This window comes from Podarcis vaucheri (genome assembly GCF_965113315.1).
Source record: "Podarcis vaucheri genome assembly, chromosome: 15".
Classification (NCBI taxonomy): Eukaryota; Metazoa; Chordata; class Lepidosauria; order Squamata; family Lacertidae; genus Podarcis; species Podarcis vaucheri.
Genome location: NC_138753.1, coordinates 43,805,289 through 43,817,970, shown reverse-complemented (window position 1 = coordinate 43,817,970; position 12,682 = coordinate 43,805,289). Strand labels below are relative to the sequence as shown.

General features: G+C 47.3%; 1 protein-coding gene across 1 annotated transcript in view; it reads right to left on the bottom strand.

Moving 5' to 3' along the window:
• Nucleotides 1-12,682, bottom strand: part of LOXL2 (lysyl oxidase like 2) — a 102,132-nt gene that overhangs the window by 78,572 nt on the left and 10,878 nt on the right. Inside the window, exons 2-3 of the mRNA XM_082200410.1 lie at nt 6,257-6,696; nt 2,453-2,628 (exon numbers count right to left, since the gene is read on the bottom strand). Coding sequence (XP_082056536.1) covers nt 2,453-2,628; nt 6,257-6,608 — 528 coding nt within the window. The 5' untranslated portion in view covers nt 6,609-6,696. The remainder of the gene's footprint in view (nt 1-2,452; nt 2,629-6,256; nt 6,697-12,682) is intronic.

Sequence of the window (12,682 nt, the reverse complement as noted above, 5' to 3'; positions counted from 1 at the left end):
ATGGTCTGATGCAGGGATGGGGAACTTCAGACCAGGGGCCAAATTTGGTCCAGCATTCCTCTCTATCTGGCCCTTTGGATTCTTCCCCAGTCATACCCCTCACTGGCCCTGCTTCACCCCCCAAATACTTTTGCCTGGTTGGAATGTGTCCTTGAACTTTGATACAGTGGTACCTCAGTTCTCAAACGAAATCTGTACTGGAAGCCCATTAGACTTCTGAAACGTTTGAAAACCGAGGTGCGGCTTCCCATTGGTTGCAATAGCTTCTTGCACTCAGTGGAAGCCAAGTTGCACGTTCCAAAAAATGTTTGAAAATAGAAGCATTTACTTCTGGGTTTTTGGTGTTCGAGAACCAAAACATATGACAACGGAGGCATTTGGGAACCAATGTTCCACTGTAATGTGTCTTGCTTATCTGGATGGAGGACAGAGATGAGCGACTGAGTGTTGTAAAGACCAAACTACTCTCCAGTGCTCAAATTTTCCTTTGTTTGCTCTGCTCACTTTTGCTCCCTGCTTCTGCCCACCACTGACATGTGGCCCCACAAACACATGCCAGATGGAAATGTGGCCTTTCAGCTGAAAAATGTTCCCCAACCCTGGCTGAAGGTGATTTTTCCTTGGCTTGTGAGAGTGGTCACCATCTGTTTAGAGTCCAAGTTGGTGTCAGGCAATTCCATCCCTTAGGCTAACTGAGTCTCCAGGGCCTCAGGCAAAAAATACCCCCAGACCTGCCACCTGAACTCTTTCCCCCAAAGTGGAGATACCCAATATTGTGTGTGTGTGTGTGTGTGTGTGTGTGTACTGGTACTCACCATGAAGTTGTTACAGCAAGTGCCACACTTTTAACAATTAGGTGGGAAAGATGCCGCTACTGCATACCTTTGAATACCCCCAGGAAAAAGCACAGGATATACCAAGATTCGAGCCTCTGATCAAGGATGAAGCTAAGCATAGGACAGTGTGAACTGCAGGGAGTTTTCCTACCAGTTTCCAGGTCAATTCATGAATGCAAGACACATTGTATGGATGCAACAGGCACCAGATCAACCAGAAGCCTGTGCATGTTCTGATATATACACAAGCCAAGGCCTCTGCTCCTCTACCTCCTACGCAGATAATTTATTTCCCATTTCCTCCCACCCCCAAAGTATGATTTTTCAAGTTCCTAGGAAGAGTTAGGTCAGTGCAAACTGATTCATCAGGGTAGATCGGAATGGCCTTGAATTAACCTCATACACTTCAGTCCTTAGCAAATGGAAAAGCAGTAGGCAGAGAAGCTGATTTGCATGATTAAATATATGAAGCATTCCAGAGAGAGCTGACCTCTGTCTAGACATCCATCTTTTCCTCCAGTCTCCGCTTTGAGAATGCAAATGTGGCCCTGGGGAAGCCAGTGACTACCCAAGCCATCTTGGACATCCTGTGACCTCCCCAAGTTGAGTCATCTCCAAGAGAACCAGGGCGGAATGCAAAAAGCCCACACATTCAAGGAAGAGAGCAAAAGGCATTCTAGTCATGCTTGGTGCTTCTCTAATACAACATCCCCAAAGAGGCGTATGGAGAAATCTAGGGTGAAGTACAGTAATACGTATCTCACTTGCACTAAGTGGATCTATACTTACTCCCTTGGGAAAGATGGCCAAACCACCAAACTAAGTTGAACTCGGGAGCAATAGGCTGTTCCTCCTTCCATGAGAATCCAGCTGTTGATTGGCCAGCCCTTGTGAGAATCATGGAACACCTCCCTCCTACCAGCTGTGCAGAGTGATCTCCACCCTCTCTCTTATTTTGCACCTAGTCAACCTGATTTAAATATAAAAGCATTGTAGGTATCTTTAAATAAAAGCCAGCTGGTGAAGGGGAAAACCCTCACTGGAATCAGAGTCAGGTACATGTGTTAGAAAAGAGTCAGTTGAGGAGGAGAGCTTACCCTAGAACAGTAAAGCCGAAACCTGGTTGTGGCATGAGGGGCATCTGTCTTCATTCATACATTGTCAGGTGAAGAAGCATCCATATTTACCCTACTTACAATGTATTTTGTACATTTTGTATAGTGTAATATAAATAGAAGGAGCCTTGCCTTCTATCCTCCTCTGACCAATAGAGCTGCTCCCGCCTGCCTACTCCAGGGTTTAGCCCTGAATAATGATTCTGGGATCCTGCTGTGGAAAACACCTACCCTAAATCTGCCTACAGATACACCCCTCCCCTGCCACTGACTTGCTTTTAGCATCAGAACCCAAGTTTGCAAAGACGGCCTAAAGGTGCATCCTACCTTAATCCATATTTTAGTGTTCATTTATCAACATTCTTCTAAATGGAATTTGAGAACTGTGCACCCTGACTACAACAATGGTTTGCCAAAAGAATTGGAGGCAACTTGTTCTCACAGGTCTAAGCAGCTGACGCTTCAGGGGCTAAGCCCTGCTCAATACCGAGCTGTGCCTACCTCTATTTGGTTGAGCAGGGAGTCATCAAACCTGAAGCCAGGGATTCTCTTTTCACTGCAGACCACACCCACATCCTCCGTGTGCTTGCAGTCTGATACGCCCCAGCCGTTCGAGGTGCAGACAGCCAACGAAGCCTCTCTGCCATTACAGTGGACATTGTCCAACCAGATTCTGCCTACAGAGGAAAGACGAGAAATAAAGATCGTGAAACCGTGCCACACATTTCGATTACTGTGGCTGAGTGGTCATATATTCTCCTTCCAAGATATCAGGGTGGTCCAACTTTTCATAACAAGTGGGCTGCAAGAGTACTTTGAGATGGAACTCCCGGGGGGCGGGGAGGAGCAAGGCCAAAATTTGACGGCCCCTCCAAGGAAGAAGGTGCAAGGCTCTGGCAGGGTCCCAGAACTCTACCACCTTCTTCCCAAAGCTGTCAAAGCATTAACTAGGCTTTGAGAAGGAGCCTGGAGGACTCTAGGACCCTGTCAGAGCCCTCATACCTTCTTCCCAAAGCCCAGTACCTTGCTCACCTGGCTTTGGGAGGGCAGTGCAAGGGCTGTCAGGGCAGGGGGCATCAAATGTTGCCAAGGGCTGCCAAAAAAAGGCCTGAGGACCCCATGCAATATATATTTAAGGCCACCAACCTGGACAGCTTTCAAAGCAGGATAAGGCCATACATTGCTGCTAGGCAAGATTGCTATATAATACCTCCTGTATCAGCATGTCTCTGAATGCCAGTGGTTGGGGAACATGAACAGGAGAGTGTGATAGTTCTCATGTCCTGCTCATGGGCTTTCCAGAGGCACATGACTGGACATGGAACAAAACCCTCACTCCCCCTTCATTTCTGTGTCAATCATCTGATGGTGCTGTATCAGTTTACAAGGGTCAGGATAAAGTGACCTTTATCACAGGTTCCTCCCATTGAAACCTGCAAGAGTATCACTTCACAATGCAGCAATGTCACTAAATTCCACTAGTTTTGCTGATTAGTCCATAGCCTCCAATTATCCAGGCTGAAAAATCATCCTTCTATATTTAGCAGCTTTCAAATCTATCCAAAGGCACCAACTACTCAATAAACAGCTGTAGAGGGGGGTTCAGTTTAACCACTGACTGAGTCATCTAAATGGAAGAAGAAGAAGAAGAGGAGAAGAGTTTGGATTTGATATCCCGCCTTTCACTCCCCTTCAGGAGTCTCAAAGCGGCTAACATTCTCCTTTCCCTTCCTCCCCCACAACAAACACTCTGTGAGGTGAGTGGGGCTGAGAGACTTCACAGAAGTGTGACTGGCCCAAGGTCACCCAGCAGCTGCATGTGGAGGAGCGGAGACACGAACCCGGTTTCCCAGATTACGTGACTACCGCTCTTAACCACTACACCACACTGGCTCTCAGAGAGGGGGTTATCAGGATGTGTGGTATAGCGGCTATAGTTTGGGACTTAAAGCAGAGAGACTTGGGTTAAAACTACCACTCAGTATAAGGCTTACAATACAAGGTGACTTTAAGCCAGTTGGTCTGTCTCTCTCAACCTAAGCTGGCAGTGGCCCTATCATACCTCAGGGTGAAGTGAGGTATGTCTTCAGGCAGCACCATGAAAGGTGGAAGATAGATAGGCAGCAATTAGTTTCTGAATGGGGCAGCAGGGATTTTTAAATTACTAGCCCTAACTGGAGTGGAAGTGGGATGCCACTTGGGCAACAAAAGGGTCTAACCTACATTGTAGAAACTAAAAAGGTGGTAGTGTCCAAGGCAAGGTAGTGTAGGACAAGGCTCTGGTAGGATTCAGGCTAGATGCAGACCTGCACTTAGCTCCAAAGTTGCTCCAGCAATGAACAAGCTGAAACCCAGCCCTTTTATAGCAAGCCCACCAGGCTGCTAGCAACCTAATTGTTGATATCACCTGTGCTGCACAATGCCGCTCTAATTAAAAGGTTCCATCCCTCTCTAGTAATCTCCTACTTCAACAGAGCATAGGAAGTACAGGCCTTCTACAGTCGGGTCAGAGGATAGCAATGGGGTGGTAGTCGGGCACAAGTCAATTGGGAGCAGTGCCTCTGGGGCTGGCCCTGCATGCCTTTCCCTTTCAGGTTCAGAGCTCTTGCCTCCATCACCTGATGGAGAGGGACCTGACTCCTAGTCCCTGGCAGGTGGGGCTGTGTAGACCACCTCAAGTTACTTGGAGGGAGGGTGGGATCAAAATGTAAGCAGGCATCATAATACCTCTGGCTTATTTAATGGCAGCATTCTGAAATGGGAATGTCACCTTTTGGAAAATGGAATAAATGCTGCAAGCTTTACTCCACTTGGGAGAGCTGCCAGAAAGGCAAAGCAGGATTATGGTTGAGACAGGTAGAGGCCCATTGGGAGGTTAAATCCCAGCTAGTAGTTATGAGAAAGCTACAGCCTCTAAAATTCTGAATAAATGGGTGCAGATTTTTGCCACCCCCCCTCTCCATTAATGTTACAAAAGGAAGTAAAGTTACTGAAAGAATGCACAAGGACTAGGATGGGCAAATGCAAAATGGGATTTTCAGGAGGTGCAGTGTGCATTACAGGATCATTGCTGGAACTCTAACTCCCATCTGTCCCAGCCAGCATGGCCAATGGTCAGCGATGGTGGGGGGTTGATGGGCATGATAATGATGCAAATGAGGCTCTCTCAGAGGCCCAGAGAGGCCCCAGACATGCCCATCTTTTGAGACCCCTAGCCAAAGCAAAAAGTGCGAATGGTTTGCTTATATAATCTGCTGATCTGGAAGGGAAGGCTCATCCCAATCTAATCTTGTGTCATCCAAACAAATAAACAAGATTTTATCCACACTGTGTTGGAAAGGGTTAGGAATTATTCCTTTTTTCATGAATGCTGAGCCCACAGTACAGTGCAAAATTTCTGGGGAAATGTTTTTGACACCATCTTTTCCATCATGGTCCAGGAATTGAAGTCTGACCCATCCTCAGCTCTATTTTCACTGGAAAGTGGTGCAAACCCAGTGATTAAACACAATGGCCTAGTGGTTGGTTTGTTGCTGTTGACAGCAGTGCAACCAGTTGATGCTTGTCATTGGCAAGCCAAATCAGAGCCACTAACGGAGACCTGGATTATGTCTGAGACATAGTTCTCTCAGATTGCCTTACACAGAGGAGGGCGGCTATAAGAGGTTTCTCAAAAAGGGAAGGTTTGCTGAAGTTTCTGTTTCTTCTTCATTAATTGTTGTTGTTGGCACCCATCTGTCTTGAGAGACAATGGAGTGTGCCTCCAGGGGTGAAGTCAAACCACTGCTTTAGCAGCACCCAAGTCAGGACGCAAGCTTGGGCAGTGCATATGGAGGTCCTGGGCTGGCCAGACAACATGACCCCCCTCTGAGTCTCGCTGATGTGGCCCAATGGAAATCAGAGCAAGACGTTTGGCACCTGCTTGGCTGCAGGAGTTGCTCTCTATCCAGTTCTTGGGGTTCTCCATAGGACACCCCCCTGTCCAGGATGCTCCCTGCTCCACCCCCACAAGTACTTTTGTCTGGATGGAATGCAGCCTTGAACTGTAGATAAAGCCTCTTGCTTGTGCAGATGGAGGTGTGGTGCTGGTGGGGATGTGTGGGTAGAAACCTCTGGCTTTTGTGTGCCTGCAGTGTAACCTGCTCTACAAAGGCTAAGAGTCATATCCATTGCTCTGCCCACCACTGCTATGTAGACCCCTAAGAAAATGTGTATGAAAAAGGTTCCTTGCCTCTGGGCTAATTGCTAGCAGAAGGCAGGAGAAAGCAAATGCTCTTCATGCACAGGAACAAGGAAAAGTCTTACCTTCCCCCTTGCCATACTTAGAAGCAGGGCTCCAGGACACGGCTTCCACGTAGCCCAGCTGCCGACAGACCACGTGCGCAGCGTGGATGCTGAAGTCGTCGTCACACACGGTGCCCCACTCTCCGTTGTAGAAGACTTCCACCCGCCCTTCGTTGTGCTTCCTCTTCTGCCCTGCCAACCGCAGCTGGATACGAGGGACGTCGGCTGGCAGGGGAGGCAGCTGCTGCGGAGGCTGTTGCTCAGGGTAATGCGGCCAATGTTCATATTGGGCCCAGGTCAGGTGGCTCAGGCATGCAAGGAGCAGCAATGTGAGCAAAGAGTGGTTTGGGCTGAAATCTAGGAACCTTTCCATTTTGGGAAACTGTGGTCCCCCCAGAAGCCAAGTCCTTTATCAGCTGAGTTTAGTAGAGAGAGGATCAGGAGGCAGCTGGGCTGGTTTGCTGGAAGGAAAAAAATGGGCTGTGAGGAGGATGCCAGCTGCTAAAGATGGTTAAGCAATGGATTCCGCTAGTGCAGCTGTTGCATTGGATTCCCTTAAACTCTGCAAGAGCCATGGCCCATGTTGTCTTAGTTTTTGGTAACGCGTAAGTGGCTTCCTGACTTCTCCCTGAGGGCTAGTTCACACATGCATCTCCCTCCCTCCCTGTCTGCAGCATTGGATGGGGACTTCTGTGAATGTGTCATTGCAGGTATAAGACAGGCAAAGGGGCAATAAAAACACAGAGTTATATCCAGCAGTGTCACCTCCTCAGCACAAGGACGTCTGCCTCTGCAAAAGGACTCCCTCTCCTCCTCACCCCACACTCCACATGCCGCAAATCTGCTCTGGTTTCCCCCCACCCCTCCAGAAACTATTGGGGGGGGGGTCATGAAGAGGACAAAGAAGAGGAGAGAGAGAAGTTCCATTGAATAGAAATAAGTCTTTGGGAAAAGGTATGACTTTGGTAGGTCCAACCCACAACACATTTCCTTTTTTAAAAGAATTTATAATCTGAAACACTCTTTAGCCCAGATTCCTTGGCTCCCGTGGTTCCAGATATGCTAAGATGGAAAGGAAGGGACTCTCTGTCACCCATACTGTATAACATTTCACCTCTTTGGGGACCAAACCCTTGTATAGATGATGGGATATTTGTTTATGTTCTGTACTGGTAGATCAACAACACTGAAATAAATGATATATCTGGAATTATTTATTTTTTGAAAAATCTGATCTGCAATTTATACAAATCTAATAATTCATCATATATTTTGCATTTTTATGTGCTCAGTTTCTCCGGTGGGGAGAGATTGGTGGATCGGGGAATGCTATGGACACAATGTATCTTGATTTCAGTAAGGCTTTTGACAAAATCCCCTATGATCTTTTTGCGGATAAGCTCGTAAAATGTGGGCTGGACAAGGTAACTTAGGTGGATTTGTAGCTGACTGACTAATTGAACCCAATGAGTGCTCACTAACGACTCCTCATCATCCTAGAAAAATGTGGCAAGTGGGGTGCCACAGGGTTCTGTCTTGGGCCCATTGTTGTTCAACATCTTTATAAATGACTTGGATGAAGGTATTGAGGAGGGGCTTATCAAATTAGCAGATTACACCAAAGTGGGAGGAGTAGCTGATGTTGCAGAAGATAGAATCAGGATTCAAGATGACCTTAACAGATTGGAGAATTGAGCCAAAACTAACAAAATGAATTTCAATTGGGAGAAATGTAAGGTTCTATACTTAGGCAGGAAGAACCAGCTGCACAAGCATAAAATGGGGGACACCTAGATTACATGTGAAAAGGATCAAGGGGTCTTAATAGACCATAAGTTTAACATGAGTCAACAGTGTGATGCAACAACAAAAAAACTATTCTAGGCTGCATCAACAGAAGTATAGTGTTCAAGGGAATACTCCCACTCTGTTCTGCACTTGGGAGTACTGCGTCCAGTTCTGAGCACCACAATTTTATCAGCATATTAGCATGCTGGAACATGTGCAGAGGAAGACAACCAAGGCTCTGGAAACCTAAGCTTATGTGGAACAGTTCAAGGAGCTGTGGATGTTTAGCCTGGAAAAGAAGAGACTGAGAGGAGATATGTGGCCATCTTCAAATATCTAAAGGGTTGTCACATGGAAGATGGAGCAACTTGTTTTCTCCTGCTCTGGAGGCCAGGACTCGAAATAATGGCTTCAGGTGAAAATAAAGGAGATTCCGACTAAACATCAGGAAGACCTTTCTGACAGTAAGAGCTGTTCCAGCGGAATGGACTCCCTCAGGAGGTGGTGGACTCTCCTTCCTTGGAGGTTTTGAAGCAGAGGTTGGTTGACCTGCATTGTTGAGATTCCTGTATTGCAAGGGGTTGGACTAGATGACCCTTGGGTACCCTTCCAACTCTACAGTTCTATGATTCTGTGGCTTGTGCTGAACCTCAGATGCCTGGGAAAGAGAGTCATCCCACTGCTTTCGCAGCCACTAGAGAGACTCACCACAAGATCAGTCAGTTCCCCTGCCCTCCTCCTGTGTCTGGAGAACGGCAGGGGAATCTTCCAAACAAGGGGAATTTCCCAGGGCTCACACTGAGCTTCAGGAAAAGGGCAAGGGAACTCTCCAGGCCAGCCAAAGCCAGCAGCCAGCTAAAAGTTGAAGGAGAAATAGTCTTAACTGATTGCAATATTGCATTTTGACACGGCTGGGTAACCCACCCTGGGACGTTATGGTGAAGTGGTAGGTAAGAAATCTAAGAAATGTGAGGAACAAATGTACAGTGGAATATAAACACAAAACCCTCAATAACTTAAACACTTAACTCTGTTAATTAAATAACACTGTTAATTGGGCTCAAGGTTTGAATTAAGTACAAGATGTTTAATCAATGAATCAAAAGGATGAGTTTCATTCAGGATACTCTGTTCCCTTTCCTGATTTTTGTTGTTGTTTTTCCCCACAATAGTCAGTTAACTTTCTGTAATGACTGAACATGCTTAACCTTCATTGGCCTGTTTTGGGGGCTGTTCAGTCCAACAGAAGGTTTTTCCCCCCAATGAAGTTGTGTGTGGTTTGTTTTTTTGTTTTTGTATTTCTGCAAAAGTTGGGGCTCCTCTGAGGTTACCAATAGCCTCCATCTTTTTGTGGGTGATGCCATTTTGGCGACTAAAAGAAAAACACCTAGAGCAGTGTTTTTCAACCTTTTTTGGGCAAAGGCACACTTGTTTCATGAAAAAAATCACGAGGCACACCACCACTGTGTGCGGAGAGGGAGATGTCAGAGCCCCGCTGCTCTCTATAGGGAATCGGATGAGAGCGGACCGCCTGTCCGCTCTCATCCGATCCCATCCGATCTGATCCCCACCCAGGATGGATGGAAAATAGGGTGGACACAGTCCAGCGCCCGCTTAGTGGGCGAAAATTTGACTTTTTTTTAAAAAAAAAAAATCTTTCGAATTTTTCAATTTTTCCCACGGCACACCAGGCAACATCTCGCGGCACACTAGTGTGCCGTGGAACAGTGGTTGAAAAACACTGACCTAGAGAACTGGGTTTGCTGTTAGCATATATGATAAAATGCTGGATCCACTGAGCACATCTGCTTCGTCTTCATTCCTGCCCTCCCAAAAAGAACTGATGTGGAGGATTTTGATTTGTTTAACAACCTGCGCTGCCTGCTTGGTGCTGATGTGTGGCAGGGCCTTCGTGACAGCGGCTCCCATTTATTAACATTCAGGACGAATTTTAAAACACTCCTGTTCACCCAGGCATTTGTTGGCTGAGAGAGACCCCAGCAGCCTTGAGATTATTAGCTGTGTTGCTGTTTTAAAATGCTCTTAAAGTTTTCCTATGCTTGAAGTATTTTCATTTCATTTTAAATTGTATTACTCTCTGTTTGTAGTCCTGGGCTCCTCTGGGAGGAAGGGTGGGGTAGAGATGTAAAAAACAGCAGTAACCAGTGATGATATAAGCAAACAGTTCCTTTAAACTGTGAGTTGGGTCACTCTCTCTCTTTCATTCCTTCTTTCTGTGTCTCCTTCTGTACCATGTTTAATAAAAAAAGAAGGAAGTGGCAGATCCTCAAATAAATAAATAAATACTGTGGCCCACTGTTCACAATAGAGAGAATATCCCCCTCACAAGGCTCCTGAAATGATGTCATGTACGGAGTATTTCCATTACTGAATGTCTGGTTTTAACCACAGGACCACCAAAAAGACCCAGATGAGATTCTCCCCTCTCCACTTTTAGGGAGAGTGGCCTGCCACCCCCTGCCTGCGCATCATTTTCCTCCCCGGCCAACAGTTTATGCTGGGGGTGGGGGGCAGGGGGTTGAAACCACAGGGACATGCTCAGAGCATCTCAAGACCATCTGATTCAGCCAGGGAGGGTCTTAAAAAGACAAGGCAGAAACGTGAGCCTGGCTTCTTGGCCTCAAACTGAGCCGGGTGGTTCACTCGCTGCCAATTTCTTTTGTCATCCTTGCAACCGGCACGTGAAGCGGTCGGAAGGGCCATGTGTGTGTGTGTGTTTCTTTGTGGCTGGTTAGCTGTTTTCCCTGTGTAAAGGTCAGAGGGGGCAGGGTTTCTGTTGAGGCAGGGGATTAGCTGTGGGAGGAGCTTATCAGAGTCTGAAGGGCAGCAGTTGAAGAAGGAGCAAAAAGGGTTTTCTTGTGTGTGTGTGTGTGTTTCTTTGTGGCTGGTTAGCTGTTTTCCCTGTGTAAAGGTCAGAGGGGGCAGGGTTTCTGTTGAGGCAGGGGATTAGCTGTGGGAGGAGCTTATCAGAGTCTGAAGGGCAGCAGTTGAAGAAGGAGCAAAAAGGGTTTTCTTGTGTGTGTGTGTTTCTTTGTGGCTGGTTAGCTGTTTTCCCTGTGTAAAGGTCAGAGGGGGCAGGGTTTCTGTTGAGGCAGGGGATTAGCTGTGGGAGGAGCTTATCAGAGTCTGAAGGGCAGCAGTTGAAGAAGGAGCAAAAAGGGTTTTCTTGTGTGTGTGTGTGTGTTTCTTTGTGGCTGGTTAGCTGTTTTCCCTGTGTAAAGGTCAGAGGGGGCAGGGTTTCTGTTGAGGCAGGGGATTAGCTGTGGGAGGAGCTTATCAGAGTCTGAAGGGCAGCAGTTGAAGAAGGAGCAAAAAGGGTTTTCTTGTGTGTGTGTGTTTCTTTGTGGCTGGTTAGCTGTTTTCCCTGTGTAAAGGTCAGAGGGGGCAGGGTTTCTGTTGAGGCAGGGGATTAGCTGTGGGAGGAGCTTATCAGAGTCTGAAGGGCAGCAGTTGAAGAAGGAGCAAAAAGGGTTTTCTTGTGTGTGTGTGTTTCTTTGTGGCTGGTTAGCTGTTTTCCCTGTGTAAAGGTCAGAGGGGGCAGGGTTTCTGTTGAGGCAGGGGATTAGCTGTGGGAGGAGCTTATCAGAGTCTGAAGGGCAGCAGTTGAAGAAGGAGCAAAAAGGGTTTTCTTGTGTGTGTGTGTTTCTTTGTGGCTGGTTAGCTGTTTTCCCTGTGTAAAGGTCAGAGGGGGCAGGGTTTCTGTTGAGGCAGGGGATTAGCTGTGGGAGGAGCTTATCAGAGTCTGAAGGGCAGCAGTTGAAGAAGGAGCAAAAAGGGTTTTCTTGTGTGTGTGTGTGTGTTTCTTTGTGGCTGGTTAGCTGTTTTCCCTGTGTAAAGGTCAGAGGGGGCAGGGTTTCTGTTGAGGCAGGGGATTAGCTGTGGGAGGAGCTTATCAGAGTCTGAAGGGCAGCAGTTGAAGAAGGAGCAAAAAGGGTTTTCTTGTGTGTGTGTGTTTCTTTGTGGCTGGTTAGCTGTTTTCCCTGTGTAAAGGTCAGAGGGGGCAGGGTTTCTGTTGAGGCAGGGGATTAGCTGTGGGAGGAGCTTATCAGAGTCTGAAGGGCAGCGGCGCGCGCCTAGCGGCGCGCGCAGTTATACCCATCTTTTAGATTTAGGGGAGCTAGTCTCAAACGTTTGTTGGGGGAGACCTAGGGTTTTTTTTGTGTGTGGGGGGGAAGTTATTTGTCCTGTCCTCAAGCTTTTTATGATGGAGGACCTCTGTAGCCACCCCCAACGACACGATCTCAAGATGGAAGGGGAGGGAACAGCTGCAGTCGCCTGCGATTCCTGCGCAATGTTTGCCATCTTGCCAAAGGTTGCAGGCAGCTTTACCTGCAGCAATTGCATGTTGATTGCCCTTTTAAAAGACAAAGTCCAGCAACTGGAGGAACGTGTAGCTACGCTCCAAAGAATTAGAGAGCTGGAGCTCTTCTTGGAAGCAACAGAGCACACCGTCTCCACCAGGGAGGAGACAGGGGACTCCCCTGAGAAGGAGGCTAGTTCACCAACACAGGAGCCAGATATATGGAGAAACGTGACTCAAAGAAGTAGGAGGCCCAGGGTTCACTCTGATTGTTTAGAAATACACAATCGCTTTGAGGTCCTCTCCCCTAGCATGGAAGACGAAGAGCAGACTCCATT